Source organism: Symphalangus syndactylus, chromosome 14, assembly GCF_028878055.3.
Source record: "Symphalangus syndactylus isolate Jambi chromosome 14, NHGRI_mSymSyn1-v2.1_pri, whole genome shotgun sequence".
Classification (NCBI taxonomy): Eukaryota; Metazoa; Chordata; class Mammalia; order Primates; family Hylobatidae; genus Symphalangus; species Symphalangus syndactylus.
The window spans coordinates 30,817,636-30,840,997 of NC_072436.2; the positions used below are offsets into that span (position 1 = coordinate 30,817,636).

General features: G+C 36.0%; 1 protein-coding gene across 10 annotated transcripts in view; it reads left to right on the top strand.

The window, feature by feature from the left end:
- Nucleotides 1-23,362, top strand: part of CTNNA2 (catenin alpha 2) — a 1,423,217-nt gene that overhangs the window by 496,284 nt on the left and 903,571 nt on the right. For 9 of the 10 annotated variants that reach the window (XR_010115398.1, XM_063616606.1, XM_063616605.1 and 6 more), the window contains one exon: nt 22,786-22,981. Coding sequence is in view for 9 of the 10 variants with exons in the window: in XM_063616606.1 (XP_063472676.1) it covers nt 22,786-22,981 (196 nt within the window). In the remaining variant the exon portion in view is untranslated. Of the gene's footprint in view, nt 1-22,785; nt 22,982-23,362 lie in introns of those variants that run through there. The other variant, XM_063616608.1, reaches the window with a different exon arrangement.

The window sequence follows — 23,362 nt, forward strand, 5'->3', positions numbered from 1 at the left end:
GTACCATGCTGGTTTGGTTACTATAGCCTTCTAGTATAGTTTGAAGTCAGGTAGTGTAATGCCTCTGGCTTTGTTCTTTTTGCTTAGGATTGCTTAGGCTATTCAGACTCTTTTTTGGTTACATATTACTTTTAAAATCTTTTTTTTCTAATTCTGTTAAATATGACATTAGTAGTTTGCTAGAAATATCATTGAACCTGTAATTGCTTTAGACACTATGGTAATTTTGACAAAATTAATTCTTCCAATCCATAAACATGGAATGCTTTTCATTTATTCGTGTTTTCTCTGAATTCTGTCAGCAGTTTTGTAGTTCTTTTTGTAGGGATCCTTCACCTTCTTGGTTAGTTGTATTTTCAGGTATTTCATTTTCTTTGTGACTTTGTAAATAGTAGTGTGTTCTTGATTTGACTTTCAGTGTGGACATCATTGGTATATAGAAATGCTACATTTTTTGTACATTGATTTTATATCCAGAAACCTTGCTAAACTTGTTTATCAGTTCTAATAGCTTTTTCACAGAGTCTTTAGGGTTTTCTAGACACAGAATCATATCTTCAGGGAAGATAATTTTATTTCTTTTCCTATTTGCATGCTTTTTCTTTCTCTTCCCTGTTGCTCTGTCTAGGACTTATTTCCCACTTTGTTTTAACACCATACAAAAGCTTAGGGAAGGAAAGGCCAAATGGAATAGTGTACTTATATGTGTTTTATGAAAAGAACATCATGTATAAATTAATATGGGGTTTAAGAGCCAAAATTTATACTTTAAATTATCATTGGCCAAGAAAAGTATGATTTTTTTTTAATCACATCATGCTTCTTGCTCAGGCTGAAATCTCAACCATTAAGCTCAGTTCATGTAGTTTGCAGTTTGGTATTTTTTCCATTTTGTGTCTAGAGACTTCTGCTCTGCATATGTCTTAGTCTGTTTTTTGTTGCTATAACAGAATATCACAGACTGGGTAATTTATAAAGAAAGTAAATGGATTTCTTACACTTCTTCTGGGAAGTCCAAGATAGAAGATCTGGCATCTGGTGAGGGCCTTCTTGCTGTGTCATAAAATGGCAGAAGGCATCACATGTTGAGAGAGCAAAAGTATGCTTCTCAGATCAAATCTCTCCTTCTCTTCTTATAAGGCCACCAGTCCTAAAATGGGGGCTCCATCTGGATTACCTTATCTAATCCTAATTACCTCCCATCTCCAATCAACGTATGAATTTGGGGATTATGTTTCCAACACATGAAATGTGGGGGACATATTCAAATCCTAGCAGCCTGTAAACTTCATATCATTGCCAGGCCTACTTTGCCTTACTGTTTATAAATTGCTTGCAGATAGAAATGGTATTATCTATGGACAAACACACACGTACTTATCCCTGAATATTATCTAATAAAATCACTTTCTTTGTAATTGGTACTAAATAATTTGGACTGCTATCAAAACCTTTTAATATAGCAGCTCCTCTACTGAATATGTTCGAATTTGATTCTCAAATCAGAGAAAGTCCTCATTATTAGAAAAGTATACTGCCACCATTGTGCGTTATGGTTTTCAAATTAATAAATTTGAATGAAAATCTGAAACAATAGCAATTTTTTTGAAAATGTATTATGTAATACAGTGGAAAATGTTTTCTGTTTTTACAATAATAGAATAAATACCATGCAGATGGGCTTGAATTTAAATAAGAACAAAGAAATAAGAAAAAAATGAAGCGTGTTTATGATATTTCTCAATATTTTACTTTTCAAATGAACTTTCTGCAGCAGAATTACACTTTAATTTGATTCAATTTTCTAAAAACTGAATTACATAAATATTTGGTAGGAGCATATGTCACCACTGATTCATTCATTCAACTTACATTTTTTGAACACCCACTATGGTTCATGCTGTTTGTAAGGCTGGGACATATAATGATGAGAACATAGGCATGGGCTTATCATCAATAAGCAGGCAGAACATATTTAACATATTTCATATTTGTTTTATTAAGCCAAATATAAAAACGGGCCAGCCGAAAGTGTGAGGGGGTGAAATGGGCTTAATTGTATTATCTGATGTGGCAGCCTTGGTTGGATTTGTTTTGTTGCAGGAAAAGAATCTAAGGAAGGGATGAACTTGCCCTCAGAAATGTACATTAAGTTAACATGAACAGGTCATTAGAGGAAGTGTTAACCTGGGAGTGGTTAGCAATTACTTTAGTAATATATAATGCTTCTAAGCACAGATCTCTCAGGATCTCTGATATTGGAGATTATCTAACCCAACTCCTGAAGTCTCTCCTGACCACCTATTTAAAGGAGCGCTCCTCTCTTCTGTTTCACAGCACACTTTTTCCTTTATCTCACTGGTTCAGATTTGTGTAACGTATTTATTACAGTTTACTTCTTTAATGTTTTTTCCCCCACTACTAGATGGAATTGCTACAAGGACATGAACTATGTCTGTTTTGTTCACCTGAGTAGAGTCATTGCCTGTGTCCTAATTGGTCCACAGGCACAGTAGGTGATCAATAAATATTTATTAATGACTGCAAAATCAGTTTCTAAATGTAAACATCCAGGTTGTGACAGATCATAATCACGTAGCTGAGAGTTGTGTTATTTTGGATTGCTATGCTGTGTTTTACTTTAGGATCTTTAGCATTTCTACAAAAGTGAACCACCTTTTTATTTTTGTTTTGAAGGAGATTATATTTCATATAAAGCAAAATGAAGGTAAGTAAAGATGATGAAATAAGAAAGCCAAAGAGTAAGAGAAAATTATTGCAAGATTTATAAAAAAACTTTATTTTTTAAGTGTTGCTTTAGTATTTCCAAAAGAAAAGATTTCTGCCTAAGAAACAGGTAGTTAGGTGAGTGTCTTTCCTACCCCCATAGACCTGCATCGTTCTTCGTCTCACTGCTCTTGCACAAGTCCTATTGGTCCTGTAGAAAATGGATGGCTTTAGAGAAAAATTAAAAGATTTAGACCAGGGATCTCTAAAAATTCTACTATTTTCTTTGGCAATACTTTCTCATTTGTGAAGAGGAACTTTTCAGTTGCATTGTTTATGAAGAGGCATTTCCAAATGTAAATTGCTTTTCCCTACTGGTATCAGTGTAGCTGTTGGGAGTTAAAACATGCTTGATGCATGTTAGGATGTTAATATCTTACTGTTTCTTTGAACTCAGAAGACAGCTATGCCACTCATCAGCTGACTACCTCTTCATGAGCTACATCTGCATATACTCTGGTTCTATGCAGAAGTCTAGGCCTGTTTATAACAGGAAGATACTTGGGCAGATTAAAGGCAGAATCCCCATGTAGCTTTCAGGTCAGTCATAATAGAATCAGTAAGCATTCTGAAACATGATCTCTACCTTATAGATTAGGGAACTGAGTCTTGCTGCTCATACATATGGTACTTTCTGTCCAGGAAATGAATATATGTGAGTTCTAGCATTTCTCGCCCTCCACTCTAATGGTTCAATTTTTAGAACTGATCTTTCGATTCATTTTCCTTGCATCTTTTCTATTAGTGCTGAAGTTTATCTCTATACTAATTCCTAAGGGAATGAGACCTTAAGGCCAGTTGCATTTCTGCCGTGTGTTTTCCTGCCTGGATGAGAAAACTTGAATCCTGCCTCTAGATCCCTCAGCTACTGCCTCGGTCTTGCTTCTGATACACGTATTTCTCTGATTCATCATGACTTCAGCACCAACTGTTTTGTCTAGAGTATCAGCAGTCTGGAATTCCTCAACCACCATCTCAGTTCTGGACTGCCTCGTTGGATGTTACTGATGTTGACACTTCAGAAGCTGGCTTCACCAGCCAAATGTGGAGCATCATAGTGCCTAATAGCTTCTGGTGACCTTAACTTCCTTCTCCAGTTGGTTTCCTTCAGGTTTTTTTCCATTTTTTTCTTTTGGCTCTGGGTTTGGTCTAGTATGCTTGTTCATATTGTGACAAGTGACACCTTTGGGAAAAACAAAACAAAACAAAACAAAACAAAACAATACAAAAAAACAAGAAGTTCCCTACAAGAAGACCCCAAAATACGTGTTAGGATTTGATGCTCTGTGCATTCCGGGAGATGTGTTCATTTAATTTCTGCTTTAGTTGGTGGTTTCTCTAGGAACCTTCATGAACAACAGGAGGATGGTCTGCTGTTCTCAGATAATAAAGGGATTGCGTGGACTCAGTATTAGCTACTCAAGATGTTCATGTTCAATGCTAGCACCACTTTAAAGAAATAATGGGCCAGCGCGGTGGCTCACGCCTGTAACCCCAGTACTTTGGGAGGCCGAGGCGGGCACATCACGAGGTCAGGAGATCGAGACCATCCTGGCTAACACGGTGAAACCCTGTCTCTACTAAAAATACAAAAAATTAGCCGGGTGTGGTGGCGGGTGCCTGTAGTCCCAGCTACTAGGGAGGCTGAGGCAGGAGAATGGCGTGAACCCGGGAGGCGGAGCTTGCAGTGAGCCGAGATCGCGCCACTGCACTCCAGCTGGGGCGACAGACCGAGACTCCGTCTCAAAAAAAAAAAAAGAAAAAGAAAAAGAAATAATGAGTGAGTTATGACTTAGTGGCTTGTCTGTGCAGCACATCAGCACATCTACTCTGCGGTACTCCCTGGTCTTTACCCTGCTCTTGACTTTCTGCCTTTCTCCTGCAAGTAGCATACTACTTGTAGCACGTCACAGCAAGCAGGAGCTGTAGAAAAGCCTTGGTCCAGCACTCTCGTTGCATATGTTTTATATTTTATAGAATTTAGGTCCATAGAGGGAGCTACATAAGCTTTCATTGTAATTAAGTTTGTGATTCCAATTCCATGATGATACAAGTCTTTCAGATTTAGCTTACCAAAATACTCATTTTACCTGAGTTTATATCATGAAACAAAACATCTCTGTCTAAATTGTTAAAATCTATTTGATATTTAAACATAAAATAAGAGATGATAAGGCCCAGATGATATGGTAGAGAAACTCATATCTGGCTACAAACCCTGGCTGCGCTACTGACTTCTATGTGACTTTAAGTAAGAATTCATTGAATGTTACTTCTCCTCTTTGACATAGATTGATACCATTGTTCAAGACAGTTGTGCAAATTGAGAGAAAGCATAGTAAATGCCTACCAAAAAATCCATCACAAAGCACATGCTCCAAGAGTGTTCTTTCCCTACTGGAGAAGGGACACTGGTGAATATTCACTTACATCTTTCTAATATTCAAATCTTAATGACAAAGGGATAACAAAGCTTGGCTTTGGGTAAGGTCTGAGAGTTTTTTTTGGATCTCATAACTATACTCATTCAAGGATCAATAAAATCTAATCATGTACTTACTATAAAAGACCATCTCTTGTCATTTCCTGTCCTCTTTTTCCATCCTTCTTCACATTTTTGTTTCTTTCTAAATTGTCAGTGCATGCACCTTAAAACCTTGAAGATGCTCCCCAGTTCCTTTCTACAAAAACTTTACCACCCATAGATTTTTGCCATAGATCATTTATAATCCCTCTTTCTCCTGCTGCCTGCATCCAGCATCTGTTCTATGAGTCCAGGAGGAAGTAGTTGAAACACAGTGAGTGAATGATGAGAGTCCACTGATCTTACTAAGGAAATGCATGTGAATCCGGCTGTCTGGGCATTTGTCCCTCTGCCAGGTGACCTTAGGTCTGCAGATCTCCAAATACAGGGTGTGAGATTGAGCTAATTTTGGTTTAGGCACATAGGCCATATAAAATTTAGCCAGCAGTTTGCAGTTCACCAGGCATAGCGTTTTTCTGAATCTGTTTTCATTTCTAGAAGACAAATTTTAACCTTTGACACTAGATTGGTGTAATCCTAGTTATTAGAAAACACTGAAATGAACTTCTGTTGAATTTCATGTTCACATCTACACAGCTTTCCTTTGGTCCATCAGTCAATAGATAGAGATATGAATGTATGTGTATATATAATATATATGTTATATTTCATTTGTACTATTATAGTTTGTGTTTTAAGTAGTTTGTGGTTTAATGCAGGAGTCCCCAACCCCCGGGTCGTGGACCAGTACCTGTCCGTGTCCTGTTAGGAACCCACAGCAGGAGGTGAGTGGTGGGCAAGTGAGCGTTACCACCTGAGCTCCGCCTCCTGTCAGATCAGCAGGGGCATTAGATTTTCATACCAGCACGAACCCTATTGTGACTTGCACATACGAGGGATCTAGGTTGCACGCTCCTTATAATAACAAATGCCTGATGATCTGAGGTGGAGCAGTTTCATCCTGAAACCATCCCTCCTCCCTCCGACACATTTCCCTGGTGGAAAAATTGTTGTCCGTGAAACCGGACCCTGGTGCCAAAAAGGTTAGGGACCGCTGGTGTAATGGGAGAATAATAATATACACTTACTTATCGAAATAGTAATATTTCAGTATATGATGTAACTATTTCTTTGGAAAACAAGGCAATCTTTTAAAATGGGGTAGAGAGATTCTATCTGCTTATTGGCATACTTAGGTTGATTGATTTACTTATAAAATGATGGTTAGAACATGAGGAAATATATCAGACTTCAGACTACATATTAGGTTTTGGATTTGTTATTGTTGGTTAAAAAAAATCCTTGGCTATAAAAAGTGAGTCGGTTTTAAATAGTCTAATTAGGCAATCACTGTGTTGCTTATCTGCATTCACAAACAGCAAATGAAAACCGGAAGTGACTACATGTTGCTTAATTAGTCCAATTAAACACCTGCCTTAGACTTCCTTGCTTAGCAAACCCACGACTTCTCAAAATCACTAGCACATTGCTAAAAATATAACTTTAATTCGAAAAATTGTTTTGCACATTCTGTATGAAAAATGTAAAGAAAATACATGGGAATTATGCATTGCTTAAAACAAAAAGATTAGACTTTGTAATTAAGCTAATTTAGTGGTACTATACAAATATATTCAAATTGAAAACTTATTAAAAATGCATTAGAACCAAAGAAAGTGTATATATGAAGAAAAGCATGGCATGCGTTGAGGAATTCCATCAAATACTTGGATGAAAGACAGGAGTGGTCCTGAGATCAGCAGGAATCCCTGCAAACCCCAGAATGGCTTCAGCTTAGCCACCTAAATGACTTGGAAAGATACCAGAAAAGGAGATCTCTGATATTCTTTTGTGAATCCCTCTTAATTTTGGCATAAAAGTTCATTGAAAATCAATACCATCCCATTTATTTTAGTCTATCTCAGTGGATACAGAGAACAGATTTCAGATATTTGTATATAAAACTTACCATCATGAACCAGGAGTCAAGAATTTCATTTTATTAGCACAGAATGTAGAAATTTGAAGTAACTTAAGGATAATTTTTAATTTATAGCTGACAAAAATGAAGCCCAAAGAGATTAATTGAACTCAATTTTATACAGCGATTAAGTGGCTGGTCTGGGGCTCAAGTTCAATTATTCCGACCTCATGTCCGGCACCCTTTCCCCTTGTGGTTGTATGTTCAATATTATTTGTTGAAGCATTCCTTTGGCTACAGAGCTAAGTTCCTTAAATAAACTGTCTTACTTAAGCCTCACAGCATCCCTATAAGGTGTATGTTATTGTCTTCATTTTTCAGAATGGGAAGCTGAGTCTCAGATTCAATCATTTGTCACCTAAGTAAGAAATGGGAAGCTCCAAATTCTGTATTGTTTCTGTCCCCTGCCCCATGCTGCTTCCTCTCACTGACATTTCACTCTGCAGTATTGAATGCTTCCATACTAATTATCCAGGGCCTATTCTGCAATTTCAGAAATAGTAATACCAGTTTTAAAGAGAAATGATATCCTGAATTAGAAAATGAGCTGCTTTCTTTTTGTGTGTGAATTGTCCAAATAAAGGTTCACAAGAAGAACCTTGACAAGCATAATTGCAACCTGCTCATTTCCCCTTTAAGTCCTCAAACATTCCTGAGAAGCTTGAGGCCTCTAAGAAGTGATGCTTAAGGAATGCAGCTTGACAATATGGCAGTGCATTCAAGTGGAAGGCTGGCTATTCTATCCATGAAGATGACCCTACAGTAAAATATCAGTGTGGCCTTTTTTCATGTCACTGGCATTTTACCAGCAGTTTGTAATTTAATGAAAGAATAATAATGTACACTTACACATCAAAATCAGAAAATGTCAGTGTATGATGTAATTGTTTCTTCAAAAAACAAGGGAATGTTTTATAATGGAGTATGTCATGCATGCTATAATAAAATTATGCAGCCACATCAGTTGTCTTGCCATAAAACCAATTGATTTTAGTTTTAAAAATTTGTATTATATGTAAAATGAGACAAATATGTGCTGATCATTATCTTAGGGTAATAAACTACAAGTGTCGGACAAATTAAAACCTGAATTATTATTCTTTGATAGGTTTTTTGACTTCTGGCAGGCAAATTGCTCAAAGCTTTGATTTTCTTATCTGAGTAATCGGGATAATACTTTTATTTCCTTGTTCTCACAAACATGTGCTATATGTGTAATGAGCTGAGCATACCTGGAGAACACTTAGTATTTAACGTTCTATTAAGCAAAGAGCAAGGTGGCATTATTAATCATAGTTTATTTTAATTCTAGAGTAGAAACTAATGAACAATAGAAGGATGAGATTTTGTTGAGATTTTTCTGCTTCTAATTTTTGGAAAAAACTGTTTTTATATATGCTAGTGGAGAGATTTTTTTTCTTAGAGCTTAGTAGGCTTGTGTTAAACTTATCTCCCTGTGGCTTTCAAGTATAATTTTCTTTATAGGAGACTAGTATTGTTGGTTTTATTCCAAGAAATGCTAATGGATTATTTATATTTTTCATTTTAGGATTAATTCCAGCTATTAATTTTTGAGCTTATTAAGAATCTAAAGCTCCTTTTCATTATTTCTAAAAGGTAGCTTGAAATTTACATTTTCAGTATATCATAGTTACCATGATTTGATAAAGTATTTTAAAAAATATCTGTCATATGACAAAACCATGAAACTCAAGGTAGAGTGTACTCACATGCATACATACACAGGACACAAATATAGGCTAGAATTCCTTTCATGCTACAGAGAGAGAGACAAAGAGAGACCAAAAAATAAATAAATTAAATTAAATTTAGTGGTTACTACAAAAAAATGAGAAAAATGAATAAATCATTTTTATTTGACGCAATGAGGTTTGTATCCATACTTTCCTGCTTGGATATTTCTTTCAAGAAATTTAAAAGAAATTAATATCAAGGAAACTAATATCAAAGAAGAATAAAGAAATTAATATCAAACACTGTTACTTTTTAAGGTCAGTGTCACTTAAGCTATAATTTCCCATATCAAAATATGGGTTTGTTTGTTTGTTTACGTTACTAGAAATTTTCTTTGTTTCAAAATGTGTTACTTTTGAATGTTGCCTTTACCCACTATACTTAGTAGGAACAAATACTAGCTTCAGCCAATGAAATAAGAATAGACAGGGCATGGTGATAAAGTACTTGAATTTCCTGTGTTTCAACGATGATTTTGATGATTTTTCATTGATGATTTAGACTTGCTTATTGAAGTGTGGTCTCAGGGAGCCCTGTATTCTCAAGTCGTCTACAGTTTTGCCAAATTTGGTTGATATCTGTTTTCTGAAAACCTTTTTCTCATTTCTGAAACTGACTAATGTGTTTTTCTGTATCCTGAATTAAAACTGATTGATAATCCCTCTGCAAAATCCATACAGGTATAAAAGACAAAAGGAGATGTGATAGCTTGTGGCTACCCACCAGAACTATTTGTGCTAGAGAGATGTGAGTTCACTTACACGTTGGGTTTTGCTTATCATTTTCATACAGAAGAAAATGATACATTGAGATGCATGTGAGTGGATAGAAATAGAAAATTCATTGCTAGTGGAGGCTTGGTAAGGATTTTAGTGAGTGGAAAATCTGGCTAGTTGTCTGTGAGGTGCATTTGGGCTGGAAGTATTGAGAGAGATGATCAGACATTTGAGATATCTTTAAAGCATTTGGCAATAGCCCTTAATATGCTCTCAAGTTGAGAAAGTGGCAGAAAAATATTTATTCTGCAACTTTATTTTTGTTTTTTTTTTTTTTTACCATCAAATGCAGTTTGTCTCTTTAAGAGCAAAAATAAATATTCAGACAGAGTTTCTTAGTTAGCAGAAATCACTCATTTTCTCCTAAAATGATATTAAAAAGAGTAAAAGCTTGTAAAGTCTGCAAGTAACATTAAAAAAATTTATAAATACATTGGACTATATACGTACTGACTATATCTACCTGTATTTGTAAGCTTATTTAAAATGTCTATACTAGTGTCATAATTTACTAAAGCCATTAGCTGACTGTTTGAAATTTCATTCTCAATAATTCTTTTTAGAGTCAGTAGTTGGGTTTTTACCATAAGAAAAAGTTTGCAATCTGACGTGAAAAACTTCAGATTTGTGATATTTGTCTCTATGTTATTTGTTTTCTGCTCTGAGAGATGCCAACAAGTGGCAATTGAGTTATTCCCAGGTCATTGAAAAGTGAAGATAATGGATTTCTAGAACTGTATAAGAACGAGGACTTGACGATTTAAAATTTTTTCATGTAAAAAATGGGAATTTGTTCCTAGCAATTCATAGAAAAAAGTGTGTGAAAGCCACCTAAAAAGCACGAGACTGGCATGCAAAGCTTTATCTGCCAAATGTTATAATAGAAATATTTTCATAATAACGTAAAACAGTAAAACAACAAAAAGTTTGTATATGTCTTTGTGTGCATACAAATAGAGAATGTATGTGTTATTTTTTTTCTAAATGAACATACATTCCTGAACTAATAATGTATTATATACATTATACAATATAGATAAAAGTAGACTTTTAAGAGAATAGCATAAACTTTTAAAAACAACATTCTATTTGTTAACTGTATACAATGATACAGTTAATATTAGCTGCTGTAATAGAAGATCTTTAAAATCTCAGAGACTTAACAGAAGTTTTCTTCTTACTACATAATATCTAAATGGGTCTTTCTGATCCATAGGTCACTCTCCTCCAAGGGAAACTTCAGGAAGTTAGGCTCCTTTCAACCTGTGGCTTCTTCATCTTCAACACCTGGCTTCCACATTTGCCAGTTTGGAGAAAAACAAAAAAGAAAAAAGAAAAAACAAAAAAAACATGGAGGATTATTTTAATGAGCCAGATTGAGAAGAACACACAGCACTCATTGATGCTCACATTTCATTGGCTAGAATTTGTCAGTTGACCACATCAACTTCAAACGAGAGTGAAAAATATAGTCTCACGCTGTGTCCACAGGAAAAAGAAGCGAGTTGGTTGGTGGCACCCAGCAGTCTTCTCCACTAACAATTACAAATATAATAAATTTGCTTTTTGCTAAGAATGAAAATCAACAAATATATCTCAAATGGGTACATTTGCTGGTGTTTTTTCTTTTTAAAGATTTGCAAGTCATAATTGCTTTAAACCATCATGAACTAATATCTTAAGGACACTGGGATGAGATTCATTGTCAGCAATAACAGGTGTAAATACGTATTTTAACTTCTCAGTTCTGATGAGACTATATGTTTTCTCAGCCTCATACCTAGTTGACAAAGAGCTTGTATTATGAATAAAGGCAGTGTCAGCTATGTGTTTTCTTATAGTTTACTTATGCTTGTATTTTTAGTACTATCTTCAATCTCCAGTTTATAGTCTTTTAAAGTCTGTTCCATTCTGTGCATAGGGGTGTGTGTGTGTGTGCAAGTTTGTGTGAAAACTAGAAAATTTAAGACTTAAACCCACTTACCAGGCACACATTAAAGTGTAAGTTCATCCCTGCAATTCCTGAATTTGTGGGCACTTACCCTTCCCTCAAGATACCCCATTTATCATATGTAACATGTGACCATCTAACGTAGGGATGGGTGGTGGTACATGTGTAAGTCCTTATATGAAACAGTAGTCTGGATACATTGTTTTATATTTTTAGACGAAAATCAATACAGAGTCCTCATATTTTTCCTGCATCTCACCATCTACTACTCCCTATAGAGTGTGTGCACCCTGTGCTGGAGTCCACTAACCTTAAAGAAAGAAAATATCAAACCTCGTGTTCATATCAATCAAAGAGTGCAATAAAAAGATGATGAATGTTGGGAGAATGGGAATTTGGGTAAACAGAATCCTTTGCCTAACATACTATTGAATGGAAAATATTTTATGTCTATTGTGCTTTCAGATTTGTTTCTACTCTTTCTTGGAAGAGTCTAGCTTTACTTTGTTTCATTTTGTTTTAACCTTAGTAAATGCAAAATAGTGACTCATCAATGGAATTGAATTTTTAATCTCTAGGGACATTCCAAACAGTTTTCCTGAGATGGTCACTGATCCTTAAAATATTTTGGAATTTGAAAAAGAGGAATGCCTTCTTACCCATTTAAAATACCTGGTTCTAAGCAATTGCTTCTTCAGTGAATATCTGGCATTATTTTAGTGTCTTAATTTTGAGCGTCACTTTTCATCGGCTGTAAGTGTAGACATTGAAAGTTGTATAGATTTTAGGATAACCTAGATTGGCAATAGATCCTTTAAACAAGTTTGTTTCTTTTCATTGCTTGGTTTATTGTGTTTTGTCAAATCAAAGATGCCATCAACTGTGAGATATGTATTTTAGATACTCTGAGAAAAAAATTAATGAAATATAAAATATTTCTTTAAAATGACATAAACTGTAAGACTCATTCTTATTTTGTATATGTTAAACTGTGGTAAAAATGTATACCTTAGAATTAATGAAATACAAAATATTCTACTGTCTTCCAGCAAAGGTTTCAGGAAACTTCAAGGGTATATAAAGTGCAGAAAGATTAAAACATCTTAAAGGAAAATGCTTTTTAAGAAAGCAAGATGAATGTAAGAACAAATAAGGAGCCAGGATTGAGACTAATTTGGTAATAATCATCATTACATCATATGCCTTCCTGAAGGGACCATAAATTTGGGTGAAACTGTTTTGAAGTCAGTACAAAAAAGAAAAGGAAATCTTAATTTATTACTCAGCTTAAAATCATAAAATAAAATCAAACCAGTTTTTAAGAAGAAGTATCAATATCCTTGGTACTGAAATGAACAAAAATTTATGTAATGTGAGCAACAATAATATCTCATCAATAACCTTAGAGAATACACAGTGAGCATCCTATGACTTTGTGCAGTAGTATCCTCCCATTGAGGTGAGTGGTATCACAATAAGTCAGTAGAAACACTTCTACCAGTGTCCAGTATAATACTTCTTCTCTCCTGGCTTATCTACTTAAATGTAGAATGGTTGGTGATTTGTACTAGGTGGTGAGAGAGAGATGGACTGAACATCCTTAAGCAAACTGAATGTTTCTCTCATGTAAGCTTTTGGATGGCAGTGATCTAGACCATATTCTCTGGAGGTTACAGAGAATGGAGCTTATCTATGCTGCTATTTAAATATGAAACATCATGCCCTAATAGAGACTGGAAAAAATATTAGTTGATATTCTCTAGGGAAAATTGAGTTTCTTCTGAAGAACAGGTGCATAAAGACAAGGCTGCTGTACTTCATCTTGGCTCGTAGACACTACTGAAACACTTCCTAGGAAATGAGTTCAAATCACATCTCGCCTACAACGTGATAGGATGATCCAGTTCCCAAATGCCCTACTCCATAATTTGCAGCCACAGAAACTTTAGCCTAGAGAAATTTTAATATACGTATGACTGGCTATTCATGTTGGCCATAAAAATATCTCACCCAATCATAGATATTTATTTGGGGAGTTATTTCTGAATTCTACTTGCTATTATATTCTTCAGGAAATGTATACCACAGCAACTGGCCGTACTTAAAAGTCGAGGGTACATCTACAATAATTAATAAGTATAATACGTTAATTATAGGCTTTCTTTATAGCAATAATTAATTAGTGCCAGTTCAGTCCTATCTTCGATAATTAAATCGTAAGACCATATCTTCAAGGTTTCAGAAAGCTTGTCTTCCAGGTCTCGGTATCAGTGGGCATGCATCTGAATTCTATGCAGTTGCTATCAGATAATGGGAAGGAAATTTCAAAGACAAAGAGACAGACTAATTCTCTGGGGTTTTTTCCTCCATAAATTATTAATGCATCATTAAAACATCATTGTTTCTGACTTTTGAAGCTGTGGAAGCATCAATAACTGTGGTTCTTATGATTTACTTCTTTTTTAATCTAAATTAAGGTGTGAAGTTGTGCTTGAGAGAAACGATCCGTTCAACAAGAGATCTTATTATAGTAGTTTCTATTGTAGTAGTTTCTGTGAAAGTTTTATCTTAGTTATTAGTGAAGCTGAAATAAGTTTGTATTATCACCTCCTTTTGCATCAGAATTTGTATAACTTTGTTGGTCTGCCTTTCTCTCTGATGTGTACAACATACAACATACATATATCTTTAAATCTCACAAGTATTCTGCTCTAGGAAATAACTTCTAATAGAGTATACCAGAAGGTAAGCATATATCTTTTTAGATATTTTATGAGGAAAAGGCACAAGCCATATTTGCACTTACTCTATCATTGTTAAAGGAATAAATCAGGTGGTTCAAGGAAGAATAATTTAAGAAAAACAACATTTTGATGTATTACTTGGCAGTTTAATTTTTAACTGGTCATTAAAACCTGATTTAAGATTTCTCCTTAGAAGCTTGGTATTATCAAATATATTACTATTTGAAGACTTAGCTTCTTCATATTTCAAGTTAGTTACACTAGTTTTCCTCTTTCAGGAATTTTTCATTTATCTTCAGTTGCTCCTGGAATAGAGTGTTTTTTGTAATTTTTGTCTTCAAACATTCACCGCAAAAATGTCTTGCTTTGGAATTTCTATTTTAATTTTTACTTGTTTTAAATTTTAATTTTTTTAGGTTGTGGCAGCAGTTGAAGCCTTCTCTTGTGTTAACTGAGTAATCATGAAGATTGAACTACTTTAGAGCAACACAGCAGAATTCCCAAAAGCTTAGTACTCATATCTGCAAAGTGCACAAGTCTTTAGGCATCTAGCAAAACAATGCCCAAATTATCTTGGTTCTCCTTTACTGGTGTTTTTCTGGAAAGCTCAACAATTTCGCCATGTTTATATATGTATACTCTCACTTTTCCAAGTTCCTTGTGCCTCCATAATAGAGGAGATGCTTTCCCACCAAAAGACAGTGAATTGATTCACCAAGCTGTTTGTAAGGAATCATGATGTATCATGGCACCTAAAATGAGAGGAAGGGTTTACCTGTTAAAAGTCACTGCTGCCTGGTGCGGTGGCTCATGCCAGTAATCCCAGCACTTTGGGAGGCAGAGGCAGGCGGATCACCTGAGGTCAGGAGTTCGAGACCAGCCTGGCCAACATGGCGAAACCCCATCTCTACTAAAAATACAAAAAATTAGCTGGGCTTGGTGGCGGGTGCCTGTAATCCCAGCTACTTGGGAGGCTGAGGCAGGAGAATAGCTTGAACTCAGGAGACAGAGGTTGCAGTGAGCCAAGATTGTGCCACCACTCTCCAGCCTGGGCAACGGAGTGAGACTCCGTCTCAAAAAAAAAAAAAAAAAAAAAAGTCACTGCTTTGTCTTTCACTTTTTTTCGCTTCAGCTAGACTCCTAGATAAATGTTTCTGAAAGTAAAGTTTATAATCCATACAAATCTTAATTGTATGCAACGAATGCAAAACGCGTAAGCCCAGACTTACCTGATCAGAAGCTCTGTGGGTAGGGTCCGGAAATTTGCCTTCTTACAGAAATCTAGGGGAATGTTAGGGATGATACAGTTGGAAAATAATTGTGCCAAATTTGAGCATTTCTTATATTTTAATGTGCACATGAATCAACTATTAGTAGGTCTGGGATGGGGCCTGAAATTCTACATTTCTAACAAGCCTAGATAACAGTGATGCTCTCCATAGCTCACTTGGAGTATCAGTGTGCTAAAGTTTTTCAGTTGGCTGCCCCATGGGTAAGGCTTAGACATACTACACTGTTGCTGGTTTCAGGAAGCAACAGAGTTGCTCTGTCACATGTCTCAGGTCCTTCTCACATTTCAAAATCAGTGTAATGGAGTTTCCAAGACAAAGTGCCTTGATGCCCTGACTATTGCCTATTATTTTGGAGAAAGAAGTATTTCATGCCTGTTGAGCTTTTAGAGCCTAAAAGTAGAGTACTGATCAAGTAGAAGAGACACAGTCAAGTTGACAAATTGTCTTAAAGTACAAAACATTGCAAGAATGAGAAATGAATGAAATGGTCTTGGCCACTGCACTACTGCCATTGTGCAGGAGTGGTGTGTCTACTTTTGTGACTTTAGGTCATGAGCAGTCTCTACCAGCCTGGGTCTCAGTTTTATACTCAGATCACACCATTAACACATCTGAAAACAATGGTGCCTATTATCTGGCTATTTCTGAGTTTTCCACTGACCAGGGTTCCTGGGACCATTATTAGATTAAGGTTCAAGGACCCTAGAACACTTACACTCTTACCTGTGACCTGCAGAATTTCTTCTCTTTAAGGAGAGGCAGAAAGATTGAGGAAATATTTGGGGTAGGGCTAGAGCAAAGTTGAGTATTCTTATAGGTTGTGGTTAGGAAGTCTGCAGAGAGGAGGATTTTGAAGATTTAACAGGAAGTTGGCACAGCTAATGCAACAGTTCTGGAGGATGTGATTAGGAAATTAGTTAAAGGGGTGATGGTAGTAGCAGGCTTTTCCTGTTGTAGGAGGGATAGAGATAAAGATGGGCACAGAAATAAGTGAGTTTGGTGGCAGGTAGTATATGATCCTTTTAAAGCTATATGAGTTTGGAGAAGGAAATGATTATTGCTAAGAAAATTAACCAGGAGATATTTCCAGGAGGAAGTGGAATTGAGTCAACGGCACTAAATGTGGTAGAATGGTATTATAAGATAAAAATGATTCGATTTTAGCAACCTGTTAACTAACAAGAGGACTCTGCTACAGGAGGTGAGAGGATTAAAGCAAATTTCACTGGACTGAGAAATGAATGGAAAGAGAAACGGACATTTTGAACCTATGCTTTTCTTTTTTAAAAAATTGGCAGTGACTAATAAAATCTGAATTTCTTAACTTGGCTTTCAAAGCCTTGCAAAGTTTTGTTCCATTACATCTATCTAACCTTGCTTTCCAAATAATTTATAGGTTAGCCTTATTCTCAAGTAAAACTGATTTCTTTACTGCCTTGGAAAACATCAACTCCATCTTTACATGTGTCAATATTCATGCTATTACTACCAGTTGCAGGGACTTTGCTTTTTTTTTTTTTCTTTTTTTCCCCTACTGCTTACAAATGGATAGGAAAGAAGAATGTGTGGATCTTGAGTGATCCCTGCCTTGAGTGAAAGTTGAGAGTGGGAATTAGAGAGAATCCCTGGTTGGGCCAGAGGGAGGCCTAACACTCAACCAAGGATTTCCATAGAATGAAACATTTGTTTTGAGACAGAAACATGTTTTAATAACATATTCTCAGTGTTTGCTTACAAAGGGGTTTCTCTGTCAAACTCTTCCATCCACTGAAAGAAAACAGCTTATGATGTATCTTAAAGAAAGTATGCTTACATTTGCCTTTTATTTCTGGATTCCTCTACTTGTCCTCATAGGGCCCATGTTCTAGTAACATATTCTCGATGTCTGCTTACAAAAGTTTTTTTCTGTCAAGCTCTTTCATTCACTGAAAGAAAACAGCTTATGATGAATGTTTCAGAAAGCATGCTGACATTTGCCTTTTTAAAAATACAGGTTTAGGGGGTACAAGTGCAGTTTTGTTATGTGGATATATTGTGTAGTGGTGAAGTCCAGAATAAGCCATTTCTTACAGGACTGCCAACAAGCTGCATTAGATACTTAAAAAGTCTATGAGTACCATCTATGAAGACCTAATGTCAGTCTGGATGTCAAACTTACGCACAGATACCTGCAATGCCAGCAATTGGGCCACCTTGTGGCTGCCACCTTTAGATCAAAATGTGTTCCTGCTGCTCTGACTTCTCTAAGGCATCCAGTTATGCAGAAGCTGACTGCACTATTCATTAGAATTCATAATTCTGATACTCCCCAACTGACTTGAGAGGTGGTAGGTGGATCCATGGGACTAGATAGTCGTTTTCTTCACTAAAAATCTTTGATTCCTGATCTTTAGTCTATCTTGGTTCTTCATGACTGAGCAATAAATTTCTTTTTTTAATTTCATTTTTATTTTAAGTTCAGAGGTACATGTGCAGGTTTGTTATATAGGTAAACTTGTGTCAAGGGGGTTTGTGGTACAGATTATTTTGTCACCCAGGTATTAAACCTAATGCTCATTAATTATTTTTCCTGATGGTTTCACTCCTCCCAACCTCCACTCTCTGATAGGCCCCAGTGTGTGTTGTCCCCATCTATGTGTCCATGTGTTCTCATCATTTAGCTCCCACTTGTAAGTGAGAACATGCAGTATTCGATTTTCTGTTCTTGAATTGGTTTGCTAAGGATAATGTCCTCCAGCTCCATCTATGATCCTGCAAAGGACATAATCTTTTTCTTTTTTAGGCAACAAATTTTCTTATTATTCTTTGATTTACCCATAGAAGAGCATTGTTACGTAGGAACCCTAAGATCTACTATTTGGTTAGTGATAAGATTTTTGAAATACTTTTGTCCTTCTTTTGCTTTCAGCTGACACAAAAAGCCCTAATACGCATTTTCTAGACGAGACTCTTGAATACATCAGATATTACAGGGCATTGCAGGAATATAGGATAAAATAGTTAACATTTCACTAACATTTATAAATATACACTCATATATATAAATAATGTCTTTGAATGAAAAGACAACCAATAGGACACAAAAAAATGTAGTGTGACGAATGTAGAGAATAAATACATTTTAAGATTATTTTGTCTTCTAGCAGCCTCTCGTTGTTAGAAGGAAAAACAAGAGGAGACTGGTGAGTTCTCAAGTTCCAAAGATACATCATAGAGCACAAGAACAATTTAGCCTTTTTTCTCTCTAGAGCCATGTGAATTTGAAGAAGTTATTTTTTTTTTTTTACTTATGGTAACTTCTCTAAGCTGGGTTTCCCTACCTGTAAAATAACAAGATAGAACCGAAGTAGATGAATATGAACTTTCAGAATTTTAGGTGTAAACATAGGCACAGCTCAAGAAGAATAAAAGCCTATAACATGATGGGAGAAAATGACACTTCAGGTGGGATAAAAGGAAAATGTGCAGTAGTATAGAGTGGCATGCATTGTCATAGAGTGGCAAGAAAACGGGCACGGCAACTCAGGAGCATGCATTGTCATAGGGTGGCAAGAGAACGGGCACGGCAACTCAGGAGCATGCATTGTCATAGGGTGGCAAGAGAACGGGCATGGCAACTCAGCATGCATTGTCATAGGGTGGCAAGAGAACGGGCATGGCAACTCAGGAGGAAGGTAAGAGAGTGGGACTAAATTAGTGAATTTGCATAGCAAGGGCTAGGCTGAGAATTCCCAGAGTGGTTAGTTTAAAAAGATAGACCCAACTTTTTCACCTACTAATGGATCTAAACTACTTTTGCTACTTCCATTTAAAAATTTGATATATTGGCCAGAAGTGGGCAGCAAGAGTCCTGCATATGCTAATCTTAAATAATCTGTCTCTCATTTACTGAAAAGTTTGTTAAGTTTACGGTAAAAAGAGAACCGAACTGAATGAGAGGATATTTTAAGTTTACAGTAAAAAGAGAACTGATCAGAGTGAGAGGCTTTCTTGCTTATTTACTATGTAAATATCTAGAATGCTAATTGTAGAATAAACTGGGCAGAAATGACATCTTTTCAATCTTGAGTCTTCCCATCCAAGAGTGCGGGATGTCTCTCTATTATGTAGGTCTTCTTTTATGTTTTTAACTAAAATGTTATCATTTTCCCCCATGCAACATTCTACATGTTATGTTATGTTTATTTCTGGTCATATAAATGTATGCTTATTGTGAATGGCATATTTCAAACTACATTTCTCCTTTGTTACTGCTCTTCCATTAGGTTTTTATTGTTTATGTTGTATTTAGCCACCTTGCTCTTTGCTCTTGTAGTAGTTGGACTTGTTTGTCTTTTAATTCTTTTCTATTTTCTTAAAAATCGTATTCTCTATAAGTTAAGATGTAATTTAATGTTTACTTTTCTAATACTTATGTATCTTCTTTATTTTTCTTATCTAATTTATTAATTTTTCCTCCAATAAAACACTGAATTGCAGTGAAAAGCACTGACAATTGTTTATGCCAAGCTGATTAAGACGTGAGCCTTTATGGAAGCCCATCCCTTTCTTTCTATTTGTCTCTTTTCTCTTTTCTTCTCTTTGTGCTCTTCCACCCATGAGTACATGAGAGCTTTTACTAAATGAGGATTGATTTGCTTCTTCTGAAAGTAGTCACATTTTTCTTAGGAACTTCCTGGTAATATTCCATGTTTCCCCCGCCACACACAAAACTGACATTTTCTACTGGCTTGCTATTATTTGCATCACCGAAACTGTGCCTAATGCAGTAACGCACCATGACATATAGAAGGCTAGAAATGTGTCGGCCCCTCCAGAAAATGAACCCACGTTATAGTCGTGTAGCAATTTTGGTAGAGTCACTACCAGCTTCTACTTCTTTGAAATGTCAATTTATCTAAAATTAATAGCTCCTCTACACCCTATTTTTTTAATTTGTGTAGTCTAAAAAAATAGATTATGAAACATCTTAGAATTATGTATAAAGTGAGAATAAATCACATCTCTGTGAGAATAGGGAGTATGTTCCTCTGATAAAAGGTGCCTGGCCTAAATGCAGATGGGTAGAGATGGTTGCTGTGTTTGCTTAGGGGACTTACGTGCTTGTTTCCAGGTATTGGCTGTTCTGGGGGGTTGAGGTTCTTGGAAGAGTAGCGTGTTCATGTGGTAGAGTAAATCCTCATTAAGGAGAACACTTCTGCACCTCAGAAAAGCAATCTTTGTGACAAGCTGTCTTTTTTTTTTTTTTAATAGTTGTCTCACATGGGTGGCACTGAAAAGATTACAATGTGTTCCTCATTGCATACACATTTTACAGCTAAACCACTATTATCTGATATTCTTATATTTAATGATTTTGCCATTTTTTGGCTAGTGTTTTTACTTAAATGGCCTTATAGAATCTTTCTTAAATTCACTGTACCTAATTTTTTAGCAATCAAAAGAGAGCCGAATAAAACAGCTCCTAACCCTGCACTAATCACCTCTTAAGTATTGGTTCTATCTATACACATCATCTTAGTTTACATTTATTCAATCCTTTTTTTCTTTCAGTGTTATCTCTTTCTCTATAAACTGACCGGATATTAATTGTGACTTTGAGTCATCGCTTTGATTGCTCTGGGATTTGGAGTAAACATCAGAAGCTAACTGCATTTGGAACTTTTTTGTAGACTGGCTTTCTTAATAACCTCCAACATCTTTAGTCTGCTAACCAGGATAAATATCAACGAAAATAACCACAGAACTTACATTCTTGTGAAGCTGATAAAAAAAAAAAATACAGCATTAAACATGACTGGCAACTTTTGTTGAACAGAATATGGAACAGTTGCATTCATTTCCCCTCCAAACTTCTTACTGGTAGAAAATAAAGGTTCAGAAGTTTATAAGAGATAACAGGTTGCTCAAAAGATATTAATAGCCTTTTTAGCAAATTAAATACCTCCAGATATAGTGTTAAAAGAAGTTTGGCAGTTGAGATATGTGTCCAAATTATGATACTTAGAAAAAGAGTGATAATAGATTAAATCTAATTATGATTCTAGAAACTTTAGCTGGTTAACTAAACATTGAGTGTGAATCATTTATTCCCCTCACATAAAATTTACCATTTTATTTATTTTATTTTATTTTTTGGGGGATGAAGTCTTGCTCTTGTCACCCAGGCTGGAGTACAATGGTGCAATCTAGATTCACTGCAACCTCTGCCTCCTGAGTTCAAGCGATTCTCCTGCCTCGGCCTCCCGAGTAGCTGCGATTGTAGGCACCTGCCACCAGGCGGGGCTAATTTTTGTATTTTTAGTATAGATGAGGATTCACCATGTTGGCCAGGCTGGTCTCAAACTCCTGAACTCAGGTGATCCGCCTGCCTCAGCCTCCCAAAGTGCTGGGATTACAGGCGTGAGCCACCACGCCTGGCAGAAATTTACCATTTTATTTATGTAAGATAAAATTCTAAATAGCAAAGGTCTTTGAAAGTCCTTGGAAAATAACACATAAGTACTGGGTGTTGGCTACTCATTATTTATCAATTGCTTATTCATCTCTGCCCTGACTTACAGGGCTCAGCACTGGATGTTGGTTCTCCTAGCTCAATATTCAGAGGTACTTCCATATTTGCTTTGCTTCCTTGCCAGCCTGAGGCTGGGTACTCCAAGGAGCACTGTACCTGTCAGTCTGTAAAAGTGAGTGAACTTGAAACTTGGAGCTGCTAGCAAGTATGCTATGTCTGGTTATTCATGTGCTTTTGTTTTTCTACAGGAAATAAATGGTAACCGTTTATTTGTATGCTAATCCTCATAATTCCACACTTTCCTTGATAAGGCTATGTGAGGAGGCTAAGTGATGTGCATTCATGATTTAATAATGAAATCCCATGATTTAATAAACACAGAGATTTAGAAATTATGAGATAACATGACATTTCTAGACAGTTTTGCAAAGAAGTTTTACAGTTTTTCTTTTATATTTAAGGTGACTACACTTGTCAACACAAGCAACAAAGGCCCATCTGGTAAAAAGAAAGGGAGGTCAAAGAAAGCCCATGTACTAGCTGCCTCTGTAGAGCAAGCCACTCAGAACTTCCTGGAAAAGGGTGAACAGATTGCTAAGGAGAGTCAAGATCTCAAAGAAGAGTTGGTGGCTGCTGTGGAGGATGTGCGCAAACAAGGTAGGCAGAATGATGTTATTGTTCAAGGCGGATCTATGCTGACATGCAAACAATCGCTTTTTCTTTAGAATCGATGGATATCAAGGAGGAAGTCTTACGTTTTTTCCTTTCTATCTACACTTGTCATTTTTAATATTTGCTGGACGTGGTACATAGAGATATTTTCGTTGTTGCAGTGTGGTACAGCTACAAACACTCCATGTCTGCTGTTACTTCAAATCTTCAAGTTGTTTTTTCTTGGTAAATGAAAACAGACTTTGTGTCAAACTCAGGCTTTAGAGAGAATGGGATGGGAAGACCTAACGTTTATAGAGTCATTGTAAAATCAGGTTTCTATGGATGAAGGGGGAGAAGAATGTAAAGTATTATAAGAGAATTATT